This window comes from Pleuronectes platessa, chromosome 14 (genome assembly GCF_947347685.1).
Source record: "Pleuronectes platessa chromosome 14, fPlePla1.1, whole genome shotgun sequence".
In the NCBI taxonomy this organism is placed as follows: domain Eukaryota; kingdom Metazoa; phylum Chordata; class Actinopteri; order Pleuronectiformes; family Pleuronectidae; genus Pleuronectes; species Pleuronectes platessa.
In genome coordinates, this window is record NC_070639.1 from 24,334,652 (window position 1) to 24,350,517 (window position 15,866).

Consider the following 15,866-nt stretch of genomic DNA (forward strand, 5'->3'; position numbering starts at 1 on the left):
CTGAATCTTGTGAGCAAATTCAAAAACCACGAGTGGTAACAATCAAATGTTTATTTTCATATAGGACAATAGAGTATAAATAAGAACATTGTTTAGCAAAGAAACTTTACAAAGGAGAAAAAACGTGATTCAGTTTCATACGATAGTCGATAACTGCACCTCGGATGCAGCAGATGTCCAATAAATACATAAATGTCTTATTTCAGCCCGATATCTACAAAATAAAGGTCTGTGCTGGAAACACCACGATGTGAATTTGACCTGAAGTTAAGGAAACTTAAAGCAACAAGGTGTAAAGCACTGAAGTATTCAACAGATCCCTGAGCCTCATCTGCCCATTGGCTGGATTACCAGCTCAGATCAAAGGCATCAAAGGAACCGACTGTTACACGTGAAAGAAGTGGAGAGGTGAAGGCAGCAGCTTCCACTGAGTGCTGGAAGACATTCAGGACCACAGGGGCTGAAGGAAGACAAGCACCAGCTGCGAGGACACGTTGACTCGTGCGTCCTCGGTCAGATCACGCCCCCCCCACCAGTTAGTAGCCATAGCCCTGGTGATAGCCGTCCTGGTACCCGTGTTCATATCCATGTTGGTGGTAACCATACCCACCGTACTCGTCCTCGGGACAGCGCATGCCCAGGGACTGCTGGATGGCCATCTCCTGTCTGCGCAGCTGCATGGAGTCCACCAGGTCGTAGATGATGGCCATGGAGTACATGGGCGAGGGGTACCAGGACTTCACGTTCCCGTCCTTCCCCACCAGCAGCATGGAGAAGTACTCTGGGCTGATCTGGAAGTAGTTCCTCATGTCCTTCACCAGGCTCCCCGACAGGCCCTCACGCTCCACCGTGGCACTGCCTGCAGGAAGTAGAGGAGCAGGAAGGGTTTCACAGGAAGTAGAGGAAGATGTTTCACAGGAAGTAGAGGAAGATGTTTTCACAGGAAGTAGAGGAGCAGGAAGGGTTTCACAGGAAGTAGAGGAGCAGGAAGGATTTCACAGGAAGTAGAGGAAGATGTTTCACAGGAAGTAGAGGAGCAGGAAGGGTTTCACAGGAAGTAGAGGAAGATGTTTCACAGTTACTGTGTCTCCACATGCTGAGCTCTACTGATACAAGAAGAAATCTCCACAACCTCAGACGACTCGAGCCTGACTCTCGTTTCTTCTGACCCTGAGAACAGTTGTGATCTAGAGTTACCGCCCTGTGGTCGTATGCCTCCTCTGACAGCTTCAGTGGGTTCATAGGATCTTTCACCAGATTCAACTCAGTTCTTTGATTATTATATTTAAAAAAGTTCTTACCATTGATTGGATAAAGTTCCAGGACTCCGCCCATGTCTGCCAGGTCCGTGCCAGCCAGCTTCAGGATGGAGATGTGCCTCAGACCTGTGTGACATCAGAGAAACATGTCAGACAGATAACAGCTTCAAACACGTCTGTGACATCCTGATCCTCTGAGGTCACTTGTTTATTATTGGACCGGTCCTGAGCAATGGTTTCTGGGTAACTGGAGGACGATGGCCTGTAGAAATCTGTTCCCTCTGCAGCCAGGAGGCCGACGGTAAACACCGGAGAGCTCTGGCTTCACGCTGTGAGCGCCAAGTCCTGAATACCAGGATCAAACCTCTGAGGCGTTCAGCAGCGCAGTCAGCAGGACGGCCCTTTGTCTGGGCCGGGGCGAGCGAGGGAGCGAGGGAGGGAGCGAGGGAGGGAGGGAGGGAGGGAACAGCCCGACAGCCGACCGGCCAAGAGCAACAACATGAGAGGAAACAAGTCCTCACAGCGTCGGTGGGACTGATAAGACGAGTTTCCACCATGTGACTCGCTCACATGGAAAAACAGTCTGCACACACTCTGACGTCAGACTTACAGTTAAATATACTTTCAACCAAAACCATGAATTATTCACGTGTGAAAACCTCAGATCTTGTGAATTCAAAGAGAGAGGAAACTCTTGGATCCTCCCTCGAACCAAAGTTTACTGAGTTCCTCTCTCAGCTCGTCCCTGCAACAACTCTCTGAAGGAGTTCAGTTGATTTTATTTCATTTTACAAACAAACAGACAAAACTTAAACTCTTTGTCAGAGATTTAACTTATTTTGAATGGTTAGTAAATGTAAATGTTTGTATCAATAACAACCCATTAGCAGGATAATAAGTGGACATTTCCACTATGTGGAGACATTTATCGAAATGTAAAACTTAAAAACCAGTAGTAACTTATAGGCCCAAAGTTCTGCATCGAGTAAAGTCTGAAAAAAAGCTGAACTGAGCTCAGAGTCAAAGTCACATGACGTTTATCTGTTTTATCTGTTTATCTGTTTTCTAACGTGTGAGGGAGTCGAGACTCAGGATCCAGAGAAACATCACAAATCTTCACTTCACATAAACAAAACCAGAAGATGAGGCTCAAACTGGGAGGAGACTCCTGATGACAGCGTGTACTTGGTTTTACTGGGGAGCGAAGTGGGTTGTGAGATATTTAAAGTTCTCTTATGAATCTGTCCGACTCTTCAGGCTGCGGAGACGGACACAGTCCAGATGAATGTGTCTCTGAGACGAACACTTAGCACTTGTTTAAGTGACAGTGGAAAAGTTGAGTAACAGCCGTTTGTCAGAGGAGAAGAAGTTTGTTAGTTTCAGACAGAAGAACAGAGCGGCTCCACTTCTCTCCACACAGACACACACAGACACACACACACACAAACACACACACACACACACACACACCGTGACAAGACACAAGTCTAAGTAGAGTTAAAATGGAATCCCCCCAAATATATTCCTACTGTCACTCAGATCTGAATCAACACAAAGACGAATCATCCTGAGTTTTGTTCTTTCAGGTCGAACTTTCCAAGGAAGTGAAGATATATTTATTTGTTTGTTTGTTTGTTTGTTTGCAGCGACAGGAAGTAGTTGAAGCCACAGAAGGAGTCTAGAGCCCGAACAGAGAAACCCTCCCAGCACTCTGCTGGTTATGCCCACTGGCCTCCCATTCAGATTCCATGAGGCTGACTGGTTTCAGGAGACTCACCCAGGTTGCAGGCCTGGCTGTTCAGGGCGTAGAGCTGCTGCTGATAGGCCCACTCCTCGTCGTTGGGGGCGGAGATGATGAACAGGCGACGTCTCCATCGGAACCTGCAATCACAGGAAAGTTCAGCCGGGACTTAAGTGGCACGTTGGCGCAGCGGTGAAAGCTCAGTGCGCGGAGACGAGGCATCGAGCCTGTTCCCTGACACCCCCCCCACCCCACCCCACCCGACTGCCAGAGGCTGACGATCCCAAATTATGGTCAGAAACCTGCCAGATCTCCAAGAGACACCCGGTCTGGTTCCGACCTCTCGTGTGTGATTCGGCCTCGAGGGACTAACGGGGGTTCGTGTTGCTTTTAATATCCGTGGAACACACTGCTGCGATTTGCCAAACGCTGCTTATAAAGACCATAAACTGTGGTTTGATTATTGAGCCGAGCAGCAGATGTTTGACGGAGGAGGCACCGCCTGCCGGGACCACACAGAGAACTCCCACCACCAGATTCTCAGAAGAACTCTCTTCAAGGACTTCTAGTGTTTTCAGTTGTGAAGGAGGCCGAGGTCTTCATCTTTAAAACCAGTGCTTGGTACTTTTATGTTATTTGTTCACGACTATAATTAATGTGCACCCGGCTCTGTGGCGGTGGTTTGGAGACATGTCCCAGGGTTAAAGGTCAGGACAGGTGTCAAAACACCGAATAGACAATCTGACTACGACACTCAGTAGTTTTTAAACCTCAAAATAAAAGCTTCAAAATCATTCTGTAAAATCATAATAGGGAGAATGGCAGGTGGTTCATGGCCACAGCGCCCCCTGGAGGCCTCTAACTGAGTGATTATTGGAGGAAACTTCAGGCAGTGAGAGCTAAAAGAGGCCGAAGGACTCAGGACAGATGTCGACCTGGTGTTGTGGTTGTTGGACAGTGAGTCTGGACTTTTACTGGACTGTGAAAAGTTGTCTCTTCACCAGTTGATCTTCAGAAACCAGCTCATTTCCACGGAGGGTTAGCAGATTAACCAAACCAGTACAACCGAGTGAATCTGTCAGTCTCACCTGGAGAGGAAGTTCTCCAGCGACCGGGGCTTGTCCTCCTTCTTGCACTCGACTCCGTCCCTCTTCTGCTGCTCCATCTCTCGGATGCGGGAGGAGAAGGTGTCGATGTAGTTGAACACGGCCTTCATGGCGATGGGGACCTCGTAGGATTGCTGACAAAAGAACATCAAGGAGAAGCAGTCATTCTCCACTAGAGGCTGATTTGAAGCCACAGAATAAATACATCAATGTGTCCGTGGAAGAACAAACATCTGGAAACATCACAGAGGAGAAGAGAACAGAGTTCAACATGTTTCCAGTCACGTGATGGAGCGGAGGTGTTAGTGTGTTCTCCAGAAGAACTCGAGGGAAAGAGCAACATCACGTTTCATCTAAGAAATCTCTACATGAATATCTAACACATGCAGGGACATTTAACACAACCGCACAAACACTCTCACACCTTCCTCTGGGTTGTTCTGACTCCCACCCTCCTCCTCCTCCTCCTCCTCCTCCTCCTCCTCCTCCTCCTCCTCCTCCTCCTCTCTGTCTCATGCCCACACCCACATCCTCCAACATTCACAGACGTCCCTGTCTCTGGCTCTGTCAGCAGAGACATGAACACTGGTCTCTTTGATGAGTCCACAAACAGCCTGGTGGTTTACCCTGGCACACACACACACACACACATACACACACACACACACTAATACACACACACACATACACATACAGGTGTCGGGCAGATTTCATGTAGTGTGAATTAAAACAGTGTCCTCGTGACGGCAGCGTGGGGACAGGTCCGTCCACCTCCAGAGAGAAGAGACGACGTGTCGGGCAGACGGACGCTGAGCGTGTAAATAACAGATTTTTTAAAAACAGCAGATTCATAAACGAAGAAGAAAAACAACTTATTTCTGTCTCAATGTGAAACTTTAGAGGTTGATTATTAAAAGCAAATTCAGAATATAAAAATATCATGAGCCGCTTCTACAGCCCGTCCACATTCAGGGACAGGAGCCTTCGAAAGACCTTGAAGACGAAGTACTTTTACACTTATCATATTTATTTAAATGTTGTTTTATTAATTTGGTGTGTTTTCTACACTGATTAGATTCTGATGATTAAACTTCTCACTAAAACTCTGGACAGAGGAAGCAGCACAGAGGAAGCAGCTCGGAGGAAGCAGCTCGGAGGAAGCGGCTCGGAGGAAGCGGCTCGGAGGAAGCGACTCGGAGGAAGCGGCTCGGAGGAAGCAGCTCGGAGGAAGCGACTCGGAGGAAGCGGCTCGGAGGAAGCGGCTCGGAGGAAGCGACTCGGAGGAAGCGGCTCGGAGGAAGCGGCTCGGAGGAAGCGGCTCGGAGGAAGCGGCTCGGAGGAAGCGACTCGGAGGAAGCAGCTCGGAGGAAGCAGCTCGGAGGAAGCGACTCGGAGGAAGCAGCTGGGAGGAAGCAGCACGGAGGAAGCGGCTCGGAGGAAGCAGCTCGGAGGAAGCAGCTCGGAGGAAGCAGCTGGGAGGAAGCAGCTGGGAGGAAGCAGCACGGAGGAAGCGGCTCGGAGGAAGCGGCTCGGAGGAAGCGGCTCAGAGGAAGCGGCACGGAGGAAGCGGCTCGGAGGAAGCGGCTCGGAGGAAGCGGCTCGGAGGAAGCGACTCGGAGGAAGCAGCTCGGAGGAAGCAGCTCGGAGGAAGCGACTCGGAGGAAGCAGCACAGAGGAAGCAGCTGAGAGGAAGCAGCTAAGAGGAAGCAGCTCGGAGGAAGCAGCTCGGAGGAAGCAGCTCGGAGGAAGCAGCACGGAGGAAGCGGCTCGGAGGAAGCGGCTCGGAGGAAGCAGCTCGGAGGAAGCAGCTCGCAGGAAGCAGCTCAGAGGAAGCAGCTCGCAGGAAGCAGCTCGGAGGAAGCAGCTCGGAGGAAGCAGCTCGCAGGAAGCAGCTCAGAGGAAGCAGCTCAGGGGAAGCAGCTGAGAGGAAGCAGCTCAGAGGAAGCAGCTCGGAGGAAGCAGCTCAGAGGAAGCAGCTCGGAGGAAGCAGCTTGCAGGAAGCAGCTCAGAGGAAGCAGCTCAGGGGAAGCAGCTGAGAGGAAGCAGCTCGGAGGAAGCAGCTCAGAGGAAGCAGCTCAGAGGAAACAGGAAACCAGTCGGTACCTTGACCCTCATGTCGGTGTCGGTCAGCACCATGTAGAAGTCATCGTGCATCATGCTGAACTCCTTCCTCAGCTCTGTGATCAGGTCCTGGTTCACCAGGTCCTCCTGACGAAGACCCTTCATCGACTTGTCGTTCTCTGGAGACGAAGGGGACACAGAGGACAGATTCTGGGAGTCAGGACGTCCTCATGCAAACTTCATTTTGAGCTTGAACACAAATTAACTGTGATATTCTGTAACTGTAGGTTTGACTGCATCTGTAGTGAGAGACGTGTTTACATGAAACAACTGTGACGAAGAGTTTTCCCATCAAACAAACCATAATAACACGTGAGGAGAAGAAGGTGTTTCCCAGTGCTGAGCTCTTTGAATCGTGTGTTGGACTTTAAAGTGACGAGTGGAAACCAGTGCATCAGGGACGAGTCCACAAAGAGACGCTTCACTCAGATCTGGCAGAGACGGAGCCCCACAAAATCTACTGTAGCCGGCGTTTATACAGACCAGAGCCTTTAATCACCACTCCCTCCACACACACACACACACAGACACACACATACCCGAAAACAAACACACACAGACACAGACAGACACACACAAACACACACAGACCACAGAACAGTGTTTCTCGGTTGTTTCCCCCACGCTGTGATGTGTAATATGTATGAGGCCATCGAATCGGGAAAAACCCACCAGACTCACACACACAAACACACACAGACAGACACACACACACACAAACACACACACACTCAGTCGTACAGCCCGTGTTGCTGAGCAACCAACAAAAAATGAAAACTCAAACTAAACTGAGGTTTAGTTCAACAACTGCTTCTTTCAGCGAGGAAAGAACATGTTGTTTGTACACAGCACAAGTTCTCACACAAACTAACACACACACACACACACACAGACACACACACACCCTCTGGCCGGTAAATGGAACAAAACTGTAACCGAGTGGTGATGTGGGGGGGTGGGGGGGCGGGTGACGTAACTTTTCCACTTTTCCCAGAATTCCTTGTGGATCAGACCTGCTTGTCGTGTGGAGTGACACTCGTAAAGTTCTACAAAGTGAGTTTCAGTGTCTTGATGTTAACTAACTGCAGCTGAGACGACTTTAAAATCCTCCTCTGAAGGTCAGACTACACAAATAAACAACACAACACTTCCCATTATAACAGCAGTGGTTTGGAGAGGCATTTTAAAGAGCTGGGTGTGTGTGTGTGTCTGTCCGTGTGTGTGTGTGTGTGTGTGTGTGTGTGTGTGTGTGTGTGTGTGTGTGTGTGTGTGTGTTTGTGTGTGTGTGTAATGAGTCCGCCCACACATCCTTCCACCGAGCTTCAAGAACATCAGTTCTGTAGTTTTCATATAATTCTGCAGAAAAACAAACCAACAAATGGAGGAGGTGGAATAATAACTTCCTCTGCGGAGGTAAAGAAAGAGAGTAAACACCTCCTGAAGTTTGAGAACAGAAAGTAAGACGCTGTGACTCAGAGGTCAGCGTCCGTCTCCTGCACAGAGACGTGCACAGAGACATGCATGTCTCTGTGCACGTCTCTGTGGCTTTGGCAGAGTCACTGTTCATTCTGTACATTTCACTTTGAGCAGAGGTCAGAGCTCGAATCCTCCAGTTTGACATGTTGTGAGGACGAGAGGACAGAGACAGGACAGGAGACACTGTCCTGTCTCTGGCTTCACATGGTGAACGTGTGAAAAGCAACAGAAGACGAAGTGAGACAGAGAAGTGTCCAGTTGAACGTAGGGAGGATGGATGTTTACAGAAAGAAAACCTAAGACTATTTCTCAAAATTATAAAAAAATCTATAAATTATCCTGTGAAAAATATGAATTTTCCAGGAACATGAAGAGCAGATGTGTCCCAATCACTATGAAATCCATGAGACACCAGTCACTTCATGACAAACAGGACTTTTACAGGCTGACAAGAGGAGAGCAGACTAAAATAAACCTCTTTTGTTCACAGTGAGATGAAAACACACAGACTCTGGATTCTCATAAACATCCTCCTCAGTGTGACTCAGCAGCGTGGAGCTCCACGAGCTGCCCTGTGAAGGAGGAGTTCACCCGACCAGATGGAAGCGCTGCTGGGAAACCGACCGAGAGAAGTGACAATCATCTCCTGGAGTTACAAACTGCTCTCAGATCTGTAGAGTGTAATGAAGATCTGCAGCCGGGAGCCACTCACCCAGCTGGTAGTGGTCGATCTTCATGGTGGAGTTGGTGAGGGAGCCGAAGATGGTGATGATGGACACTTTCCTGATGGCCATCTCACACACCGACTCCAGGTACTCGTCCCTCTGCTGAGCATACATCCTGTGGTCCTCGCCGGGGGCCGTGACCAGCTGGAGGGAGGGAGGGAGGTTGGAGTGTCATGTGTACACAATGAAACACACACACACACACACACACACACAGTGTGCGGCAGAGGTGATGTTTACATTAACCTGCAGGCGTAGGATGGGGCATATTTCCCCAGCCTTTCCAGAGCACTGCTGTGATAAGAGCCAGAGACACTCAGTCTGTTCGCACACAGCTGTGCAGCGGCTCCGCTTTCTGCTCCACATAGTTTACGTCTCCTCATGTGGCAGCAACTTCAATATATGATTATAAAACACATGAAAACAGACAGATTGGAAATGAGAAGGGGAACCAGTGAATGATTATCTGCCTCGAGGCTCAGACGTCTGGTTTGTTAATATTAATAAAATACAAATGATGAATCCAGATGTTTGGCTTTTAAAAGTGTCTTTCCAGTTGTTTCCTAAAACAAAGTCCCTCCTGTTGGACTTGTATTAAACTGTAGATCACATCCTGTTCCTGCTGCTCAACACTTCCTGTGAAACGCCAGCTTCACAACTCGAGACCAGTAGGTTCTGTCTGAGATTCATGACTCTGATGGTTAATGGTTTCATCAGACTCTGACCTGTGGGTTTATACTGGTCTGGTTTTACTTTCTTTGATTGTGAAAAAGTATAAGAGTGTTAAATGGAAACTTTTAGCAAGAAATCATATAGACATTAGAACCTAGAACCTGATTAAATGTTGTGCATGTGTCTGGTGGGAGTTGAACCCGAACCCTGTGGCTGAACCCTGTGAGCCCTCGATTAAAGGACGGGTAGGTCTCGCTCTCACCAGCAGACGCCTCCTGTTCTCGAAGTAGTCCAGGAAGGAGGCCAGGGACCCTTTGGGAGGCGGCGTGGGCTTCTTGGTAGTTCTTGGGTAGTCGTCTGTCTCGGGGTATTTCACCGGCTTCTTCCCGTTCTTCTTTCCCCCGACCTTCCCCTCCTTCGAAGCCTTCGCTCTCCTCTCGGCTTTCTTCACCGCCTTGTCGTTCTTCTTCTTCTTCTTGTCCTGCTTGTTGTGTTTGCCCTTGACCTTCTTGGTCGGGCTGATGCTGGTGAAGGACTCGGTCTCCTCGGGTTCGACCTCTGTTGGTTTGATGGGAACGTACCTGTCCTCGTACTCGTTGGTCAACACCTGCACAGATAAAGACGAGTCATTGGTTAAATGTACTTTTATCACAGAGGATTCAGCTGAAGGACTCAAACCACCTTCTCTGCTCCGGTCTTCTTCTTGGTGGGTTTGATCCTGGAGGGTCTCTGTGTAGCAGGGACGATCCTGCGGTCCTGTGGATCTCTGTTGTCCTTGTCGGTGCGGTTGTCTCCGGCCGGCGTGGTCTTCTCTCGGCGGGGGTCGTAGTAAGGGTCAGCGGTGGTCCTGGGTGCTGGGAGCCACGGGGCTGTGGTGGGAGCTCTGGTCGGCCTCTGGGTGGTGCTGGTGGTGGTGGGTCTCTTTGTCGTGGTGGTTCTTCTGGTAGTGGTGGCTTTGGTGGTTGTTGCTCTGGTTGTTGTTGTTGTTGTCGCTCGGGTTGTGGTGGTGGTGGGGGGGCGGGTTGTAGTTGTTGTTGTTGTTGTGGGGGTCGTTGTGGTGGTTGGTCGTGTTGTGGTCGTGGTTGCAGCAGTTGTTGTTGTTGTTGTTGTTGTCGCCTGTGTGGGTTTCCGTGGGATCTTCTTCCCTGGTTTTCTTTCTACAGGTGTGTCTACGGCTACACACACACACACAGACACACACATACACAGACACACACACACACACACACAATTAAATAACAGTCGTTGAATATCTGTCTTTCATTATATTTGGATCTGGATCTTTGCTCCAACAGATATTAATGTGTTTGTATTTCTCATGAACAGAATAAGTTCCATGTCTTCTTCAAACCTGGATTATCCACAAAACACACTCAGAACACTGATGATGTTGTGCTTATTAATTCAATGTTCTATTGTCGTGAAAACCACAAACTAAATAACATTCAGCTGGTCACACGAGTCTGAGATGACACACTGCATCTTTAGAGATCCACAGAACGAGGAGGTGGAAGGAGGTGGAAGGAGGTGGCTTCTCCTCCTGTGACAGTTAGAAAATGATTCTAGAACCATAGGACACTCACCTGTGGGCGTGCCCTCCTCCACTTGACCCTCCACACCAGCTCCTCTGCACTTCTGCACGAAGCCCTTCTGCCGCAGCTTCTCCAGCTTCCTCATGGGCGACTGGTCGATCACCTCGTACATGGCCTCCAGCCTCACGGGGTACGGGTACCTCTCCTCCACCTGCAGGGTCTTCTTCAGCAGCACCATCCCAAACTTCCCTGCAGGTCAGCACATCATGTGTCAGGTGAATAGATGTTGAGCTGAGTTTACTTTCAGGTGTGAAACCAGAATATAAAACATTCAGACAAACTCAAACATGCACAAAGTCCGGTCACAGTGTCGTCTCCTCCCTGAGGACCTGAACCATCTTTACCTTTCTCCAGTTTGAGGACGTTCATCAGTCTGGGGATCAGAGCAGTGTCCAGCGGCTCCTCCATCACCTTCCCCTCCGTGGTGATCCTCCTCACCTTGCCTCCCCTTTCCCCCTCTTGGTGAAAAATGACGATCTGCTGGACATGTCTCTCGGCCAGCTCGCAGTACACGTCTGGTTTCAGGAGAGACATCATCAGGCGGTAGTAACCGTCTGATTCATGAGGGGCAGAAATCACCAGCACGCGGTTCTTCCCTGCAAAGCTGGCCAGAAGGTTTGGTGACCCGGCGCTGCTGGGCATCCGGCTCACCCGGGCTCTGGCCCCTGGAGTGGCCTCATCTCTCTGCAGGTCCGGTGCAGTTGGGGGGGTAGTCCGCGCGGCCACCCCTCTCCGTGGCACCAGCCCCTGGCCCCCTGCTCTCCGGCCCTGCACAGTCCTCGTTCTGGTGTAAACAGGAACCCCCTCATCAGCCTGAACATCGTCCCCCCCCTTGGGGCTGTGCACCGAGATGGCCGAGCCAAACCCAGGACGCACATGTCTGAGGAGGCGCCCCTGGTCCTGTGCGTCCTCCGGGGCATGTGCCAGTCTCACGCGCCTGTGCCTGGGACGAGTCTGTCTGTCGGCGTCTCCTGTCCAGGTCAGCAGAGACATGAGAAGTCCACAGAGAACAGCAGCCCTCATGGTGGCGAGGTGTCAGATACAGTCGGCTGAACACTCACTGAGGGACAGATGAAGACCCGTGCGCGTCTTTAGCGCATCTGAGGTCGAATCAATGAGTTCCAGATGAAGACAAACACATAATAGATGGAAGTGACAGGATCTGCTTCAGATCCTCGCTCCTGCTGGAGGAACCCAGCTCACTGGCGGATCTCTGGGTCACACACACGGAGAGAAGGAGAAGAGTTCGCTGTGCGTAAAGTTAAATCCACAACTTGGTTTCAGCGACACTTCCGTTATCAAGTGTAATCCAAGGAGAGAGAGGATCATCTCTAAATCACGAGCTTCCAAAAAGTGAAGTAACTCCTCAACTTTTCCAACACGTCACATCTCCAGAAAATACACGTTTCCCCTCAGAGCTCAACTCATCCAGTGTTGTGTGTTCCCAACAAAGTGAAGTGGGTCCGGGTCCGAGCCTCCTCTCGGGTTCACCTCTCGGGTTCTCCTGTCAGGTTCTCCTCTCGGGTTCTCCTGTCAGGTTCTCCTCTCAGGTCCTCCTATCGGGTTCTCCTGTCAGGTCCTCCTATCGGGTTCTCCTCTCAGGTCCTCCTGTCAGGTCCTCCTCTCAGGTCCTCCTCTCGGGTTCTCCTCTCGGGTTCTCCTCTCAGGTTCTCCTCTCAGGTCCTCCTCTGGCAGGACGCAGCTCTGGAGCTTCTCCCGGAATGTGCGCACAGACCAAACCTCAGCCTCCGGACTCTTGGCGGCGCAGCAGCAGGACCTGCCCCGGGACCGTCGGCTGCCAGTTCCCTCTGCTCCCCCCCTCCTCCAGAAACCCTCTCTCCGCGGGCTGGGCTGCTTCACCGGAGCACAACGTGTTAAGTGGCTGCGTAAAACTACACTGAAACTAAAAGTAAGACACGTCGCCCCCCCCGCCCTGTGGGACAGATTACTGGGAAGAGAAATGACCACAAGCAGACTCAGTGTCAAGTTCCCCGTTAAACCAGCAGAGAAACACCCCCAGGTCCCATCCCAGCATCAGCTCCTCCAAGTGGAGCAGACCTCCCCTCCACCTCCAGAGGGCTGCTCCTTATTCTGCTCTACAAATAGACCCAGAGGTTCTGTTCACTGCTCCCAGTGTTTACAGCCCAGTGATTAAAAGAAAAAAGAATATTGTCTTTACGTGTTTGATGCCAGGATCTCAATCTTCGCTCTTTAACGATGATTCTTTCCATTTCCTCTCAGAACGTTTCCCTGTTGAGCTTCTAATTAAAGTCCATAAGTAAAGAGTTGTATAAACCACGAGGGCCGAGCCACATCACTCTCACTGCAGACGCTGCACAGTCGCACACAACAGAAGAAACTCCACAAACCTCGGCCTGTGCGATGCATCATGTCATGAAATAACCACAACTTTCTATTTCTAAGCAATTTCATCCATTTTCTTGTAATTTTTCTGTTTCTCCCTCGGAGCTGAACGTGATATGTATCAGCGCTGAGGTTCGATGCAGCTGGAATCAATAAACATTCCTGACTCCGCTTCTGTAAACTGATGCTGAAACATTTCCAGAGCTGGAATTCTCCTGAATCTCCCTGTTTCAGTTTAAACTGAAATACATTTCACCTCCTCCTCAGCAGCTCAGCAGGAGCAGGAGGAGGTCAGAGGCTTGTCTGCTCCCTCACACTGGAGCTGGAGCCGTGTGGAAAACAAGTGTGTGTCACCTGCAGGATCCTGAAACTGTCACTGAAGAGATCTTTTCTGGGCGATGATGAGAGAAGAGCCGGGAGCTTCCTGTGCTCCTGGTGTCAGCAGAGACCTTCAGAGACCTTCAGAGACCTTCAGAGCAGCTGCAGGGAGGAGGACCAGTGTCAGGGGGAGTTCAGTGTGTTCGGGTTCAAGCTGCAGACAACATGGAGGTTGTGCTCCTGTCACATCACTGAGCCGACAGCATCACACTGAGAGCTGCTCGCTGCACGTTTCCTATCAGAGTGTGTGAATCCCTGGGATTTGCTGTGTAATCACTTTCTATGCATGTGTTCCTCTGTATATTCAAACCATTAACTTCACTGGGAGAGAGCAAATCCTTCCCAGCACCGTGTCCATCCGGATGCTTCTTTACGACAGAGCTTCACTGAGGTCAGACAAGGCAGTAAAGTCGTATCAGAGCAGATACACACGTCTGTGAAGGCTTCACACTAAACACATGGTTTGTGTGGTGTTCACATGTGCAGCTGATTCTGACCCAGTGACCTGAACATCCAGCTTCCTGTCGATCCAACACACACACAGAGTGCTCCATCACTTACTGACTTCAGAACAGTTGTTATGCACGTTGCACAAATTCAGATTAGAATGTGTTAACGCTGGAAAACAGACAAACCAAAGTGTATTTTGGTGGACGAGCTTTTCCCATAATGCACTGGGGAAATGATGGAGAGACTTCCAGCTGGAAAAGATTTGAAAGGACCTTGGGACTGGATGTGAGATGTGAGACATCTGTGTGAGGATCAGGGAGAAGACACAACAAAGCATTTACTCTTTGTTAAGTTGAACTCTGCACATTAAACACACAACAGTTTCATTAACAAATGTCCTGATGGGGCTCAGCTCGAGTCTCCAGGACACTGTGGTTTGTCCTGCACCACCCGTGTCCTGTTAGAATCCGACTCTTCACAAAGTCTGACGTCCGACTCAGATCTGAAGACATCTGTGTCTCACGTGCTCGGTGCAGAGACGCTGTGGGGACGTGTCTCGTGTCTGAAACGTCCACCACTGAGTTACAGCTCGAGAGGTCGGGACAATTCTCACAGGTCCCATAGAGCAGTCAGTGGAGTGTGGATGAGGGAGGGACAGCCTGATTCATCAGTGACTGTGAGACGGATTCAGCAGATGCAGACCCCCCCCCCCCCCCTCTCGGTTTGTCACCATGATGTCACTGAAACACACGGATCAAAGGGAAACTGTGAGTTTCATGTCTCATCAGCTGAGACGCTTTGTGAAACTGGTCTCACTCCACAGTGACGTCCTGACCCCAGTGAGTCTGTGGTGACGCTGCTCGTCCAGTCTGGGGCGGCATTCAGGAAACACGATGACCTCTGACCTTTCCCCTTGACCCCTGAGCCCTCCTCCTGTTTTATCAGCCTCTTTATGATGCTGAGGTGATGGAAACACAGCAAAGAGTTATGTGATATTTAATTTACTCAATGTACGTCTGTCAGATGTAAAGAAGAACAAGCTCTGACAAAAACGAATGTCTCACATAAAAAATATGTATAAAAGCTCAAAATGAGAACAGCTTGGATTCAGATGTTTCCCCTCGAGCCTCAGAGGCAGATTCCTCCACCACAGAGCGGGGGGGGGGGGGGGGGGGGGGTGAAAGGGCGGCGCTCACACCACCAGAAATAACCCAGTGACTCTCACATGTTGTGTTTTAGTGGAGCTCAGCGGGACTGGATCACAGAAACTACTTCCCTGAGCAACGTGCAAAGAGACGAGTCCGGATCCAGATTCAATCAAACTACAAAGACTTTCTCTTTTCACTGTTTCTCTCATTTCTTTTCCTCCTTTGTTCATTTCAGCTCCGTCTCGTTTTCTTTCACTCAAACGTGACTTCACATGTAAAAAACAAACGTGTCTTTGTAGGTACGTGAGTGCACGTGTGTGTGTGTGTGTGTGTGTGTGTGTGTGTTTGTGGGTCCTGGGTGTGGAGCCTCTAATCCCGACCACAAGTGATTTTGCTGAGACCCTCATCTCAGGTGCACACCTTGTGCAAACAGAAGGAAAAGACCAACTCTTTATGTTGAGGAGGGCGAAATATGAGCAAAATCAGCTCATATCATCATGATTATTATGATTATAGTATGATTATAATATTATTATGACACAAAAGAACGTCTGAAAGTATAAAGTCATAAATAGTGATGGACGTACAGGTCATAAACTCCTCCATGTTAGCAGAGAGGACAAGTAAAAAATCAAAGTAGACGTTAAATAAATGTTTCAGTGATTTGATGAATTAAAAACAGACTGAGACGTCTTGATTGACAGCTGACACTGACTCCTGATTGGTCGAGATGTGTCCCTGCTGCACAAGGAGGCAGCGTTTGTATCAGAGACGTTTCAGCTTCATTTATATTCAGTGGGGGGGGGGGGGGGGGGGGGGGGGAAGTAGAGTCTG

The 15,866-nt window shown here is 49.8% G+C and overlaps 1 protein-coding gene across 1 annotated transcript; it reads right to left on the reverse strand.

Annotated features, from left to right (window-relative positions):
• Positions 1–36: 36 nt before the first annotated feature.
• On the reverse strand, positions 37–13,026 carry ccdc80 (coiled-coil domain containing 80). The gene is made up of 10 exons (XM_053439867.1): positions 11,037–13,026; positions 10,684–10,881; positions 9,782–10,275; positions 9,363–9,707; positions 8,416–8,572; positions 6,210–6,346; positions 4,089–4,240; positions 3,037–3,140; positions 1,302–1,385; positions 37–859 (listed from the first exon to the last, which is right to left on the reverse strand). The coding sequence occupies exons 1-10, from the start codon at positions 11,713–11,715 to the stop codon at positions 537–539; spliced, it is 2,673 nt and encodes an 890-aa protein (XP_053295842.1). The 5' UTR covers positions 11,716–13,026; the 3' UTR covers positions 37–536.
• Positions 13,027–15,866: the final 2,840 nt, after the last annotated feature.